General features: G+C 50.0%; 1 protein-coding gene across 1 annotated transcript; it reads right to left on the bottom strand.

Annotated features, from left to right (window-relative positions):
- Window positions 1–315: 315 nt before the first annotated feature.
- Window positions 316–3,286, bottom strand: SP9 (Sp9 transcription factor). Its single transcript, XM_007527221.3, has 2 exons — window positions 3,146–3,286; window positions 316–2,058 (listed from the first exon to the last, which is right to left on the bottom strand). The coding sequence occupies exons 1-2, from the start codon at window positions 3,164–3,166 to the stop codon at window positions 616–618; spliced, it is 1,464 nt and encodes a 487-aa protein (XP_007527283.2). The 5' UTR covers window positions 3,167–3,286; the 3' UTR covers window positions 316–615.
- Window positions 3,287–16,306: the final 13,020 nt, after the last annotated feature.

Consider the following 16,306-nt stretch of genomic DNA (forward strand, 5'->3'; position numbering starts at 1 on the left):
TCTATTTATACAGATGTTATGAAATACAGAGAAACTGTCACTAGACTTCCAGTTTAATTTCTCACCTTAAGCCTTTTTTTTTTTTTGATGCTTCCTTTTTTTTTTTTTTTAAGGAAAAAAAGTCTCATTGTAAGTAGTATCAAGCAGGACTTGGAGCATTTTATATATAATATAATCCACGCAAAGGCTCTGTTTTTGCAGGTTCCGTTTGTTTTCAAATGTTCTGACAGTCCTTTGCTAGAGTGGTGCCTTGATTTTGAGAAAGAGGGAGGAGGGAGAGGGTGGAGGGGAGAAGGGAGCGTTTGCGTGTATTGCTGTTTGCGTGTGCGCGCGCGAATGTGCGTGCTCATTAACAGATGGTGGTAGGTCCTTGGTGTGTCTGTGCAGTTTTTCTAGGTGTGGTGTCGGACGCTGGTTCGCTTTTGTTCCTGGACCACGCGTTCGATTCCCGCCTGGGCTGGGACAGCAGAGGGGGCGCTGCTGGGGGGCCCGGGGGGGGGGGAGGCCGTTCCACCTCGCTCCGGCCAGGGGCGTCCCCGGAGCCCCCGCCGTCGGTCCCTGCCACGGCCCTCCGCACCTCTCGCTCGCTCGCCGCTCGCGCCTCCCGCCCGGCTTCTAAGAGTCGTTGGGACCCGAGGCGGCTTCTTTGCCTCCCGCCGAGGCCGCCGCCGCCGCCGCGGCCGCCGCCGCCGCCGCCGCCGCGGCCGCCGCGGCCGCCCGGGCGGCGCTGACCCCGGAGTCGTGCAGGATGAGGTCGGGGGACTCGGAGCGCGGCGTCTCCAGGTTGCTGGCGTCCGTGTCGCTGTCGCTGCCCTTTTTGCCCCCGCCGCCCCCGTTGTGCGTCTTAATGTGTTTGCTCAGGTGGTCGCTGCGCATGAAGCGCTTGTTGCACACCGGACACGCGAAGCGCTTCTCGCCGGTGTGAGTCCGCAGGTGCCGCTGCAGCTCGTCCGAGCGCGTGAAGCGCTTCCCGCAGAAGAGCCAGTTGCACACGAAGGGCCGCTCGCCCGTGTGCCAGCGCAGGTGCGCCTTCAGGTGCGACGTCTTGCCGTACACCTTGCCGCAGCCGGGGATGTGGCAGCTGTGCAGGCCCTTGCGCCGCAGGCTCGCCCCGGCCGGGCCCAGCCGCTCGGCCTCCTGGCAGTTGGGGCAGTCGCAGGTGGCGCGGCCCGAGTAGCGGCGGGCGGAGCGCGCCGAGCTCCCCCCGGCGGCGGCGGCCGCGGCGCCCGAGATCATGGCGCTGGCCGCGGCGGCCGCCACGGCGGCGCTGGAGTCCGAGTAGGAGGGCAGCACCGGCTTGAAGCCGTCCTGGGCCAGCAGGTGCTGGCTGGTGGAGAGCAAGTGCGACGCGGCGGCGGCCGAGGAGCCCAGGCCGGTGGAGCTGAAGGCCGAGTGCGTGAGCGAGCTGAAGTCGGGGTTGTAGGTGCCGAGCTGGGAGTGCAGCGAGGCCTGGGGGGCGCCCGAGTGCAGCGAGCTCTGCAGGCCGCCCGCGGGGTTCTGCACCTCCAGCCACGAGCCCGGGCTGCTGTGCACGTCCCACCACGACGACGCCGCGCCGTTGGTCACCTCGCCCGCCGCCAGCGTGGAGTGGAAGCCCGACTTGTACCACGACTCGTACGGGTGCGCCATGCCCACACGCGGGTACAGGCCGTCGGCCGCCGTCGTGTGCACCTTGGAGATGAAGGCCGACTGGCCGCCCGCCTCCTGCGGGGACACCCCCGCCGCCGCCGCCGCCGCCGCGGCCGAGTTGGAGAAGAGGCCGCCGTAGTCGCTGCTGAAGGCGGACGACGTGGGGGACGTGGAGGCCAGGCAGAAGGCGCTGTTGGCGGCGCCCGAGCCTCCCGCCAGGCCGCCCGACCCACGGCCGCCAGTGGCCACCGCGAAGCCCGAGAGGCTGGAGCCGAGGTTGCAGCTGGACGAGGAGCGCTTCCAGGGGTGGAAGCTCCCCTTGGCGAACGCGCTGGACTCTGGCAGGGTGGTGAGAGGGCTTGTGTTCCCGATCTTGTTGCAGGTCGCCGCCAGCATGGCCAACGGGGTGGTTCCGAAGCGTGGCTCTTCCTAGGGAAGGGAAGGGAAGGGAAGGGAAGGGAAGGGAAGGGAAGGGAAGGGAAGGGAAGGGAAGGGAAGGGGAGGGAAGGGAGCAAGGAGAGAGGGCAGGAGGACGTGGGGGTGGGGAGGAAGAGACACAAAGTGCACCCGTGAGCAGGCTCCTCTTCCCCGGGCTAGTCCCAGGGGGTTGGGGTGGGGGAGCCTGTGTCTCCCGGGGTCGCGCCTCCTCCTGGCGCGCTGGCCGAGGCTGTGCCGCGCCCTGCATGGGGCACGGGCGATCCCAAGGGCCCGGGCCCCGGAGCTGCCGGAAAGTTGTTCTTCCGTGGAGCTCCAAGTCAAAGACGTCCAGGTTCTCCTGACTCAGTCTCTGCAACCCCCCGCCCAAAGTTGGACTTGGGTTTCTAGACTTCCGCTCACCGCTCAAGGCCCGTTTCTTAAAATCCTTAGGGGTTGAGAGAGGCAAACACGTCGGCCACGGACAACTGGGCGGAGGAGGCCGAAACAACAACCCGAGGGGCGGGGGAGGGGGGAGTTAGGGCACTCCTCCCTAGAGTGACTACGATTTGACTCCTTTCACTTTATTAACAAAAAATAAAAGCCTTGTTTTCAAATGTGTGCACATACACAAAGATTATGAAAACAATACATCGAGAAGCGACCCGGTGATGGATTGCAAAGTCAGAGGCGAACTGTGGAGCCGGAGAACTGTAAATGTTTGTTAATATGACTATATCGACTGAAAAGAAACAACCGTTTAAGGCTGTTTCCTGAAAATAGCACTGTCGCGAAACTGCACCAAACCCAGAAGCAAGGGTGGGGGTGGGGGTATAAGTCAGGAAGACAAGAAAAGAATCCTCTAGGCTTTCAAGAAACCATATAAAAAGGGACTTGCTCGGTAACAACTGCCTTAAAAGACATCTCCCAGGTCCCAATAGCTTGGAAAGAATCGGTGCTGAAAACGTGGCAAGTGCTAAAAGCAGCTGAAGCTTCAGTCCAGCAGCAACAGTTTTCTCCTACGCCGCAGAAGCAGAGAAGCCATAACGAAAAAATGACTCCAGTGAAAGCAAGCAAGTGCGTTGCCACACTTGGGACTTACCCCGAGTATAGACGTGGCCATAGCAGGTCCCTGGGCGGCGCGGCCGGGCCGAGAGCGAGGCTGAGCCTGGCGGCTGCTCGGGAGAATCGCTGGCGACCCGCGCAGCTTCCGCGTCCCCGCGCTCGCGCCGAGCCGACTCCGGGCTCCCGCCGGCTAAACTCAGCCTAAGTGCCAGGAGCACCCGCTTTGAAGTGCCGCTGGCTGAGCCTCTCGCCCAATGAGGACGCAGACAAAGCAGACGGGAGCTGCCCTGCAGCCAATCAGACGCGCCGAGGGGCCCGAACCCGGGCTCCTGGCGCGTGCCAGTCAAAGCTGCAAGCTCATTGGGGGTGGGAGGAGGGTCCGGGGGCTTGGAACTCGAGAAATTACAGTGCAATTAAAAATTTACACACACACGCACTAAGCTAGGTCTAAGTACCGTTGAGACCGAGCCGTAAGCCCTCCAAACCACCCCGGACTGATGGAAGTTAGGACTGACAGTCCTACTCCACTCCTCACTTATGGGAAAAACGGCTGGAGGGGAGGGGGGAGCCGAGGAGGAGACCACACCAGCGAGGCTCAAGTGTGGATGGAAATGTCAACACTCACTTTGTCCAAGCTCTCCGCTCACCGAGCACAACTTCAGCTGGAATTCATCATTCTCGCTCGCTATACCCCCCCCCCAACCCGGCATCATGGTCCTCTGTCTTCTCCCTAGTGCATTATTTCCCCCTGATTCAATTGTGTTCAACTCTCAGCGTCTCGTAGAGGAGAGGGCGCAAAAAGACTGCTCCTTGGAGAGGAGAGAAGTAGGCCTCTCTCGGTTCAGGTCCACCTACACCCACAGACTTGTGGGGAGAGTCTGGAATCTGTCTGCTAGATCCCACCATTCCCCCCTTCTCCCAGTGGTCTAAGTGACTTCCTAATTGTCATTCTGGCCTCTGACCCGAGGGGGTAATAAGAGTGCCACTCACACCAGAAGCTTCTGCTGGTAATTGAAGGTACCCTTTGTACGTTTTCGCCAGCGCCTAGATACCAGGTTAACCCAGTTGTCAAATATGACTAAACAGTGGGATGTGCTGATTATCTGCCAGGATTCGCTGGGGGCTGGGATGGGGGTGGGAGACATCAGCCCATACAACAAGCTGCACGAAGCCGCTTATTTTCACACTGTAACAACTTTGGAAACAGAGACTGGCGCTAGGCGCGTCCGCCCCCACCGCCACCCCCGCTGAAGCTGCAACTAGCTCGGCTGTTTGTTTAACCCGTGAAGATTTGCATGTCACGTTTCAGCCTGGAGTCGAGTTTTCGTGCCCCCGCTACAACCCACTTCCACTCGAGACCTCCTGGGCCTACAAGTTCCTCTGCGGGGCAAAGGCACACAGTTCCAAGGTGGGATCCCTAGCCCTCAGCGCCCTGTTTTCTTGGACCTGCTAAAGGACCTTCTTGGGGCCTCCATACTCAGTGTGGGGAACAAGGCCACACATAGGCGCTTCCGCATTTTGCAGGCTGGACTCATCCTGAGTCGTCTCCAGATCTTGTCCATATGAAGAGAAATATACTCAGATAACTGCGAATCTTGCAAGAACTCAGCAACCGCGAGCTGGAGTGTGTATGTGTGTGTGTGTGTGTGTGTGTGTGTGTGTGTGTGTGTGTGTGTATCTGTCTGTGTCTGTATGTGTGTTTTGGGGGAGGTCTCCTTTGCTTCTTCGGGGTATCATGCGTGGGTTGCTTAAGAACCAGGAGCACCAAAGCCCAGTACAGATCTGGGTACTTAGGGCTCTTAAAGACCACATTCTCTTCCTAACCTACATCCTGCTTTAAGAAAGAAAATCTTAACCATGAACCCCAAAAGCTCTAGTGCGACAGACAAGTTGTCACGAAGAGGGAGTAGGTGAGGAGGCTGTGGGACTGTGTCCCTCCCTGTTTTCTTATCTCTTTTGCAAGATCCCTTGATCCAAAAGTGCGCCCACCCCACCGGGCTCTTTGAGTTCTCCAAGGGAGTCTGGGTGCACCCTGGACCACTCTCTGGGTGGGATGGGCTATGGGGGTTGCTTTCTTTGCTTTTCATAAGCAGTCTTTTGCTTCAAACACTTGCTGTTTATTTGGGGGTGGGGTTAGCAGTAAAGAAATTAAGGAGAGAGAAGACCCAAGCAGTTCTAGTCAAGCATAAGTTATGGGAGCGGGGAGGGGTGGGGGGGGAGATGCGGCCCAAGGTTAGCGAGGGAAGGTATGGAGAGGTGTGAAATATCCACTGGGACTCGGGGTGAAGGGTAGAGAGGGAAGTCGGGAGTGGCCAAGAAGAGCTGGAGAGCTTGGCAGGGTACCCAGGAGCCTTCTCCAACAGGTGACTTCTGCCCTGGAAGGGGAGACTGGTGCTGGGCTTCCCGTGGAGTCTCTCTGTCGCAGTACTCACAGAGGGATTGTTAAGTGGCAGTGAGGCGTTGCTGGCTCACCCGGTGCAACCCCGGGGAGGAGAAACAGCGGAGGTGTCCCCCACCACCACACACACACACACACACACACACACACACACACACCTCTTCCCCCACCCCCAACACACCCTCTTCTTAAAGAAACCTGACAAAGTAATAAATAAGACCATCCGAAAAGCCACTTAGCACTGCGACATTTCCAAGTCAACCATTTAAAACAGATCACACTGGCACCTAGGGCGCTGACGCTCGTATTGCTTCCCTCGTCCACCGCTCCTCCCTCTCCTCCCCTCTCCTCCCCACTCCTCCCTTCCCCTCCTCTGCCCCTCCCCCTCCGGAGGAGCTTTCAGTGTGGTTCCAGCTGTCAGACTCTCCACCAGAGCTCGCCGAAGTCCCTCTGGAAACACGCGTCTGGATCACAATAAAAGTTAGGGAAATCTCGCAAGTGGACCCAGGGAGACACCCGGGCCACTGAAACTCTAAGGTGGGTCTTTAAGGAAATCTTTCTGAAGAAGTCCAGTTTTTTGTTGTGTGTGTATGTTTTTTTTTTTTTTGCTTTTGCTTTCCTTCTTAGTCTGACAGATTTTTTTTCACTCTCTAAAAAAATCTAGTTTTTAAACAAAGATCAATGTGTTATGCTAAAGTGTTGAGCTGACTGTTAAAACATTTGGGGAAATAATGACAATGTAACAAAGGCCTGGTTTGGAGTGAATCATCACCCTTTTAAAAGTTAAAGCAATTTTCAGGAGAATAGCTTTCAGCAAACGCTTTACATTATTCAAAACGGCCAAATAATGCTCTATTATAGCGCCTGAATGCTGCCAGTCAGCCCCTAAGTGCAATTTGTGCAAAGGCCCCGGTGCCTTATCTCCACTTCTTTATAAAGAGGTGAATATAAAACAATTTCTTCCAAACCCAGACAGAGAGCACGAAAATTGCTTCCCTTTCTGCAATCAGGGCAATTTAACTGGAGTGCAATTAGCACTATTAAATGTCGATTCTGCATAAACAAATCTGACTGAGCAGCGAAAGTGGGGTGAGAAACTCATATACACTGAAACTGATTTTTTAAAATTATGTATCCGGGTCCTTTACAATTGATCCATGACGTTTTCGTCTTAGAATATATTTACATCATAAACACACTATGGTTAGATCCACATAATTTTTCTTGCAAAATAAAAAAAAAATTCCAATCGGAATTCTAATAAAGAAGAATGGAGTGATTGAAGGAAAGAGTTCACTTCCTTTGAACAAACATTATTTTTTCCCCATCCTGGTTCTCCTGGAGCTTTGATCTGAGCAACTACTCAAGTTGCTGCTTTTCAGGAGGCAAAGCTAGGGGGGAAGCAATTCCGGCAGGAGTGTTAAATTAAAGGACTGGGGCTCCTGCACCAAGGAAATGATGTCTCCCCCGAAGCAAGGAAGGCAGGGTGGGGATCCGGAAGATCACTTATCTTCTGAACAAGTCGAAATAGTAGATGACTGCCCAATCTCTCTGGGGCTTTGGACAGAGAGTTTAGCCTTGGTCAGACAGCATGAGGTAGAGTTGAGGAGACTGGAGGATGTAGGCAGGAGGGAGGTTCTTGCTGGGGCTAAGCCGGCTGCAACCAAAGGCCTGGGAACAGGGGGAGAGGAGTCTGTAAAAAAACATTGGTCTGATATGTCCTCCTCCCTCCCACCTACCTTTATTTATTTATTTGCTAAGCCACAGTGCTCCCTTTTTAAATCATTTGCCCAATTAATTACACTTTTCATTTGCATGATCTACACTAGAACAGTGATTATCAGGTCAGCAAGGTGTAGGAGTTGAGAAGATACATTAATAACAAGTGAGAGAGAGAGAGAAAGAGAGAAAGAGAGAAAGAGAGAGAGAGACTGCTCTGTGTGTATCATCATCACCTGCCATGAACAAGGTCAAAAAGGAGCTAGAACAGACCTTAGCCTTTAGTATCTACTGAATTTGGTGGTCGCTTTCCATAGTTGGAGTTTGTAGGTTTTGAGTAAAAATGAAACATAGGTTTTGATTAGCAGGGAATCTTTTATGGTTAACATTAAAATATTTAAAAATTTAAAAGCACCAATCTGGAACTTAATGAGTTGAGAACATTAATTGAAAAATGAGTAATTCTTCCACAATACCCACTGTGCTTTCATCTAAAACGGACTCAATAATACCCCCATTCCAGGCCAGCCTACACAAATAAAAGAACACGGGAGGGTCAGTGGGCCAATGGAACTTTCATCTTTCTCTGTCTCAGAAGTGTTACTGCTGCTTGGAGGTGGCTGAAAATGCACACCCTCACTGCCACATGGACTACTGGCAGAGCCGACAGACCAATACCGTACCCTAGTCTGTTAAGTACACTTCAAACATTTGGCACACAACTAATTTTTTGCTGCTAGATATATCTGGGCCATACATTTTAAGTGTCTCTTGATCTGTTTATCTGAGCCAAAAATTCATTAACAATTAAAGGAGAGACTCTGGTGTGTCAAAGGAAGGAAGGTGACTGTAGACTGTGATGATTTTAATGACTGCAATTATTGGAAGATTATTCAACAAGCATCATAGATTTGTTTAGTGCATTCCTAGGAAACCATGGGTGGGGGGGGCATATTAGCCCTGGGGTTTTATCTTCTTTCTTCTCATCAGCTACCATGGGGGGGGGGTCCTTAGACCTAAGGAAACATGGCATTGTGTGTTGGTCTCTGTTTAGAGTGTTTCTACCAAAATGACACACACTTATTATCTGGCTGAACCTTCTTTGAAGGCATTAAAGTGATTTATCCCATACATATGCTACATATGCCAAGCTAGAGGACTCTGACCATTACTCAGCTTTTCCCAGCCAAAGAACAAGTTTCCTCAATTTTACCCTTTTGCCAGCAGTCTTTGAGGAGCTTTCCACCTCTTTCCTTCTCCATCCAGGAGCCTCCTGAGGCTCTAGAACTGTAAGAAGTGAGACAGACGTTCATACTGGAGAAAGTTTGGTCTGCCCTTCATTTTAGCACACCTCCCCTGCCCCACAATGTTTCCTATCATAGTGTCTGGTGTCACCTTGTTAAAATTAAGTCAATAAAGAATAAATATGGCTAAGAGAAAAAAATCTAGGGTTAAAGACATTTTTACTGAACTACAGACACAGAAAATGCAAATAAATAAGTGGTTTCTTATCTGATAAATAGAAGAAATCTCAGATAACAGCAATCAATAAACCGTAGCCCAGACTCTGCTCATTAGTGAATTACTGACTTGGAAAATGATATCTGAAAAGAAAAGGAATAGCAAATGTAGACCCCCTCACTACCTTGAGACTACTATGACCTGGTCATCTTGCTGCTCTTCTTGGTTCTGTAAACATCCCATCTGGAGATCAAGGTAGACTTCAACTGGATGGAGACCCTTCCTTGTTCAAACATGAGTCTGCTGAACTCTGCAAGTGGCAATTAGGACCCAATTACAAGCCATTAGATTGATCAATGTACCGTAAACAATGCAAATGATTTATATGGCTGACTTCTATGGGGAAGAGAAGGAAAAGAGAGAGAAGACACACATCTCGACAGCCTTCACATCTATCCCACTATTTTGGAGAAGAACTGGGCCCAGTCTCTATTTACCACCATCTAGAACTACCAGGACATTTGCTTTTCAAACTTTTCAAGCAAAGAAACAGGCTCACCAGACTCATCCAGTGGGTGGTGAGATGCACATTCTCTTCTTTCTAAGAAAAGCTTAGGAGCCCAAGGCCAAGGAAAACCTGACAGGAATTTCCCTGTGAAAATTTCCCCAAGGGGGCAGCGAGGGTGGCTGTGAGTCCTCCCTGAACATGCGGAGAACCCCTCTGGGAGCAATTCCCTGAGGAGAATTACTTACATGTCTGTTTAAAGGCCTGATGGAGAGCAGTCAGGCCTCCTAAATGCTGCTCTATTAGCCCCAGAACTTTCAAGCACGACTAGGGAGGGGTGGAGCCCAACTATCTGAGTGCAAATGGTGTATGTGGGGGAGGGGCTAGACAAGGAGGGGACACCGTGGAACAGAACTCTTCACGAGGACTATTTCGACTTATCTACCTGGTGAAGACAAAATTACTACAGAGTTGAAGCAATTAAAGCTGGCCCTGCCATTCCCTCCTCCCTCCTTCCTCCTCCCTCCTTCTTCCCTGTCCAAAGTCCTTAGTTGCCTCCTCTGTCACAGTAGGTCTTTTCACAGGGAAATTCCTGCCAGGTTTTCCAGAGCCTGCAAGAAGACAGGAGAAATTCACACTTCTCAAAGAAGAATTCCCTTTGTCTTGTCTCCCCCCCCTAGTCTGCCACTAGCTTGGAAATGTGGGGAGGCAGTGTCCCTAAAGACATTGGGCAAAGCAGTGGAACCCCAGGTCCAATCTGCACCTGCAGAGTCCTCCTCTCCTCCTCCATTTTTTCCTTTTATTTTTCTTATCTCCCTTCTTCCAAACCCCTAGATTCTCTTGCCACTAAATCATCTCCCCAGTTCCCCACCCCGGGAACTGGGAAGGCAAAGGCTTTTCTTTTCTTTCTTTTTTCTTTGTTTTCCTCCTCCATCTCCTCCTCTTCCACCCTCCTCCTTCCTCTTCTTCTTCCTGGCCTCAGTGGTTCAGTGGGAAAGGGTTTCGTCCAGGCTTGTCCATGGGTGTCTGGGGCAAATCCTTTTGTTTGTTTTTAAGTGTGGAATGGGAAGCATTCCTGACTGATAAAGGAGTTCGGAAGGGAGGGGAAAGCAGAAAAGTCCCATGGTTTGGGACGGTTGCTACCTGTGTCTTTTGCAGTCCCTAAGGGACCGGGTCCAGGACTTATAGATGCTTCTGGGTAGGTCATGCTTTCACACACGTGCGGCTTGGGTTCCCCCACCAGCTGCTCTCACTCGTTCGTTCTTCTATTACTCCATAGCTCCCTTTCCTGATTCCTCTCCTTCAACCTCCCTCATTCTTGTGACTTCTTGGGCTTCCACAGACCAGTGAGAAGCTGAAGAAGAAGGTAGGCTACAGGAAGAAGGTAGGCTACAGAATTCCCACCTAAGATCAGGAGACCCTAGTGGCGTCCCCCAGGAACAGGCGGGTCTCGGGGCGGACACTTCATGCTTTGGGGACTTCGGCTCCACACCGGCTGTCACTCTCGCGCCCATAGGGGAGCCAGACCGGTACCCCGACTTGCTTCTTGGAGTCTGGGGAGCCGGAAGTACAGGGGGCAGCGGAAGACTGCATGCACATTTATCACGTGGCCCCCGCACCCCCATTCCCCACCCCACCCCCGCAGCTTGAGGAATGCAAACACTCACCCCGGGGGGCGCGATGGGCCAGTCCATCCACCCTCCTTCCCGGGCCAGGCGGCGCCCGGACAGCAGGCATGAGGCAGGTGACATCGCCGCAAGGAGGCGGGCTCCGTGCTGCAGGCGCCGCCCCGGGAGCAGAGGTGTTCAGGTCCCTCCTCCCCCCAAAATAAAGAACAACCTGGGGGCTTGTCCAGCCCAGTGGTCCCGCAGCCCCTCTCTGGATGCTGCTTTGCGCCCCGCTGGGCCTCCCAGTCCCCGCCGTCCCCCGCCCCCAGGGGCTTGTTGCCCTCCCGCCTTCCACAGTCTCGGTGACATCTGGGATGCATTGGCCCTTAATTGTCAACCCCATTATTGTGATCAAGTGAACATTGCTAATCTCTACATTTATTGTTTAGGTAAATAGAGGCTGCGTTTAATCAATACCCACGGCCCCAGCCCTCGCAGCGCCAAGTAACTTAAGTCAACGGTGAAGATTTCAGTGTGTGTGTGTGTGTGTGTGTGTGTGTGTGTGTGTGTGTGTGTGTGTGTGTGTGTGTGTGTAGTTAAAAAGAACACAAGGAATATTCACTTCAGCCCAACCCCTCGTCTCTCCTGGAGGGAACTTGAGGAATCTCCACCCCTGAGTCACAGCTGGCCGCTTCCTGCGGAGAAGGCCATGAGTTGGCGGCGGGGACCTCACGCACCCCCGGGGGGCAGAGTGCGCGCGCGGAGGGGGGGGGTGACACTTGGACTCTGGGCAGTTTAGCTTCCGCTGCTGAACCTCTACTCGGCTTTGTCTCTGTGGGGGGCATCTGAGTATAGTCCCCCATATCTAAGGCCGAGATGAGGGAGGTTCCCCTGCAGGCTAGTCCCCAGTGGGAGACTGAAGGCGGGTTCCCGGGACACCCCTACCGCGGAGAGCTGAGTCTTCCTCTTTCCTGGCTCACCCAGGGAGGACTCCCAAGCTTGCCACGCAAGAACAGGGGTGTGCTGAGAGCAGTGTATGTGTTTTCTTAACTGGCCATTGTTTGCTAGTGAAGAGGATTTAAACCCAAAAGCCTGGGGAAGGATCTGGGGTCCACAGCAGAGGGGCGAACAGGCTGGGGAGATGGGTCCCTTGCTGGCTGGTGTCTGCCTTTTACAGCAGCCTGGTTGCTGGAGTGGCCATATAGACAGACTCCCTGGGCCTCCACAGGGAAAGGATTAACAGGAACTCCAGGTTGGCAGCTGAAAGAACCCGGTCCTTCCCAACAACCTGGAGTGGGGCCCAGGAGGCAGACCCTTCAGTTTGAATTTAATAAATTTATTTCATGCCTCGGGCATTTTTTATCTCTAATTTTTCTTTTTTTTCTTTTTTTTACTCAGCTCTGGCTTATGGTGGGTGGGGAATTGAACCTGGGACTTCAGAGCCTCAAGCATGAGAGTCTCTTCGCATAACCATTATTCTGTCTATCTCTGCCTATGATTATTATTATATTTATTAAATAGATAAATCTAGAAATTGAGAGGGAAGCGGGTGATAGAAAGGAAGAGGGACAGAGACACACCTGCAGCCCTGCTTCACCACTTGCAAAGCTTTCCCCTTGCAGGTGGGGACAGGAAGATTGAACCTGGATCCTTGTGCATTGTGTAAAATGTGTGCTCAACCAGGTGCACCACCACCAGACCCTCAGAGTTTCTATTTTTTCTGTTGGTTGTTACCCCCCACATCCCTCATTTTCTTTCTCTGCTCCATCCAGTCTGATAGGAGCAGTTAAGACCTCAAGTTTATCAGTCACCTTGCATGCAGTTGTCCCATGAAAAATAAACTGATTATAGAAACAGCATAATGGGGTGGGGGAAATAGCATAATGGTTATGCAAACAGACTCTCATGGCTGAGGCTCCAAAGTCCCAGGTTCAATCCCCCATACCACCATAAACCAGAGCTGAGCAGTGCTCTGGTATTTCTCTCTGTGTCTCTCTCTGTCTGTATCTCTCTCAAAAATAAAATAAATAAAATATTAAAAAAAAAAAAAGAAAAAGAAACAGCATAATGGTTATGCAAACAGATTTTTTTTTTTTTTTGCCTCCAGGTTTATTGATGGGGCTTGGTGCCTGTACCATGTATCCACTGCTCCTGGAGGCTACTTTTTTCCCTTTTGTTGCCCTTGTTGTTTCTCTTAATGGTTGTTGTGGTTATCATTACTGTTGCTATTGATGTCATTGGATAGGACAGAGAAATGGAGAGAGGAGGGGAAGACAGAGAGGGGGATAAAAAGATAGACACCTGTAGGCCTGCTTCACTACTTGTGAAGGGACCCCCCTGCAGGTGGGGAGCCAGGGGCTTGAACCAGGATCCCAGCTCCAGTTCTTGTGCTTTGTGCCATGTGCACTTAACCTGTTGTGCTACTGCCTAACCCCCACAAGCAGACTTTTATGCCTGAGACTCTGATCTCCCAGTTCAATCCTCAGCACCACCATAAGCCAGAGCTGACTAGTGCTCAGGGGGAAAAAAGAAAGAAAGAAAGAAAGAAAGACTCTAATGTTAACTTATCATTTGTAAGCTTAGGGTGCTTAGGGTGCTGGCACAACCAACAACCACAGAGCTAAATCGTAGTTGGATCTTGAATTAAGTCCCATGGTATTGGATGGCAGCTGGCTGTTTTTAATTTCTGGAATTGAACCATTCTCATATAAGGTATCTTGCTCTGTTTTCTCCTTCCATTAAAACCTGAATAGTGGCATTTAGAACAAGAGCAAAATTAAATACAAATGTCAGAGCAATCCCTGAAAACCTTTTCCCATTTCTTTCTTTCTCTCTTTCTTTCTTTTTTAATTCTTTATACCTTCCCAAGCCTCGCCTCTGCTGGCCCTAAGTTCCTGTCCAAGTCTGTGACTCTTCTTATCAAATCTATGGATCTTCAGCCATGCTAGTTCAGAACAGTTCACTGGACAAATAAATATGACTTTAGACTATATTGAGTGGAGATGTCAACTTAAATTTACTCAGGATTGTTGTTGTTTTGAATCTAGGACAAGACAAAGAAAGGTAAGAGGCATGATGGCTAGGACTCGTAGGTGAGCACAGGCTTGGGGGTGGGGTATGAGGTAGGGATGAAGTCTATGCCTTAGTGCTGTGACTTTGACAGGTCAGGTAACTTTTGATTGTATATATAATTTATTTCAGATAGAAACAGATAAATTGAGAGTCAGGCGGTAATGCAGTGGGTTAAACGAACGTGGCGCAAAGCCCAAGGACCAGCATAAGGATCCCGGTTTGACCCCCCAGCTCCCCACCTGAACGGGAGTCACTTCACAGGCGGTGAAGCAGGTCTTCAGGTGTATCTTTCTTTCCTACTCTCTGTCTTTCCCTCCTCTCTTGATTTCTTTGTGTCCTATCCAACAACAATAACAATAATAACAATAGCAATGATAAACAACAAGGGCAACAAAAGGGAAAAAATAACCTCCAGAGCAGTGGATTTGTAGTGCAGGCACCGAGCCCCAGCAATAATCCTGGAGGCAAAAAAAAAAAAAGCAAACTAATAATAATAATAAAAAAGACAGAGGAAGAGGATAGGAACCAGAGCATCACTCTGGCACATAGGATACCAGGAATCAAGCTGAGAAACTCATGCTTGGGAGTCCATTGCTTTGTCTATGGGCACCATCTCCTGGGCCACTATTTCCTCTTTATTAAAATGAAAGATTCTTATAAATGTTAACAAAAAAAACCATACAGGGAAATTTCTAGCAATGTGTTCTGTATTTATTAGTAGTTGAACTTTCAAAAATTCTTTTCTCTTGCTTTCTAGTGAAATAGTATTCCCGACTGACATTTACTGTGGAATTAAAGACAACATTGGCAGCTACTGTAAAACAGAATGTGTGTGTGTGTGTGTGTGTGTGTGAGAGAGAGAGAGAGAGAGAGAGAGAGGGAGAGGGAGAGGGAGAGGGAGAAGGAGAGAGAGAGTGTGTGTAAAGGTATAGGAAATCCTGCTATGAAGTCAGATTAAGTAAGGATGAATGTAATGACAGCAAGAACTACCTTTTAGGAAGAGAAGAAGGTTAGCTCTCAATCAGATGCAAATTTCATGCTCTGGCTTTCATGTCTACACATGAAAAACAGGAGTCATTGTGTCTAATGGTAATGACAACTAACAGTTATTAAGTGGTTTTTACATGAGATATTCTGCCAAGTACTTCCCCTGTGTGCAGGATCTCATTTAAGCCACCAGGTAACCTCACCATGTGAGAATTATCCATAGAACTCTTTTACATTTTTTAAAAATATTACATTTTATTTTAATGAGAGAGAGAAAGAAGAGAGAGAATCAGACCAGAGTGCTGCTCAGCTCTGGCTTATGGTTGTGCTAAGGACTGAATGTCAAAACCTCAAACATAAAAGTCTCTTTGCATAACAATTTTGCTATCTCCCCATCCCATGATTATAATTCTTTTTTTAAAAAAAATTCTGTGGGAATCTGGTGGTGGTAGAGCAGTGAGTTAATCACACATGGTGGGAAGCTCAATGACCAGAGTAAAAATCCCGGTTCGAGCCCCACTTCCCTCCTGTAGGGGCATCGCTTCACAGGCAGTGCAACAGGTCTGCGGGTGTCTGTCTTTTTCTCCCCCCTCTATCTCCCCTCCTCTCTCGACTTCTCTCTGTCCTATCCAACAGTGGTGGCAATGACAACAACAATAATGACAACAACAAAGGTAACAACAAGAGCAACAAAACGGAAAAATGGCCTTCAGGAGCAGCAGATTCATATTGCAGGTACTGAGCCCAGGCAATAATAACCCTGGAGGCAAAAAACAAAAGACAAAAAAACATTTTGTTTGTTTTATTTGATATGACAGGGAAAAATTGAGTGAAGAGGGATATATATATATATATATATATATATATATAGAGAGAGAGAGAGAGAGAGAGAGACACCTATAGCACTGCTTCACCACTCATGAAGCTTCCATCCTGTACGCAGGGACTGGGGGCTTGAATCTGGGTTCTCACATATGTAATGTGTGTGCTCATCCAGGTGTGTGCTGCCAGTTCCCAATAAAAACTCTTCACACACACACACACACACACACAATGCTGGGGCCACAGATAGTTCACTGGGTAGAGTGTACATATTACCAAGGTGAGAGGTTCAAATCCCCAGATAGCACATAGAGCACCATGCAGAAAGCTTTTTTGTAGCATTATAAAATATTATAAAATTTCTCCTTTTCTCTCTGTTTCTTTTTCTCACCATCTGCCACTCTCTAGAGTAAAAAAAAAAAGCAAAAAAGGTATTTATGATTATATCTAAATACATTTGAAATGATTTCTTAATATTGCTAAACATCTAATAAGTGTTCACATTTCTCCAGTCATATCAAATATTTTTAAAATCACTTTTATTCAAATCAGATCTAAGAAATATATACTTATTATTTGTTTGTTTGTTCATCTTTACTAGAGTACGGCTTAGCTCTGGCTTATGGT

The sequence above is a fragment of the Erinaceus europaeus genome, chromosome 18, assembly GCF_950295315.1.
Source record: "Erinaceus europaeus chromosome 18, mEriEur2.1, whole genome shotgun sequence".
NCBI classification, from domain to species: Eukaryota; Metazoa; Chordata; class Mammalia; order Eulipotyphla; family Erinaceidae; genus Erinaceus; species Erinaceus europaeus.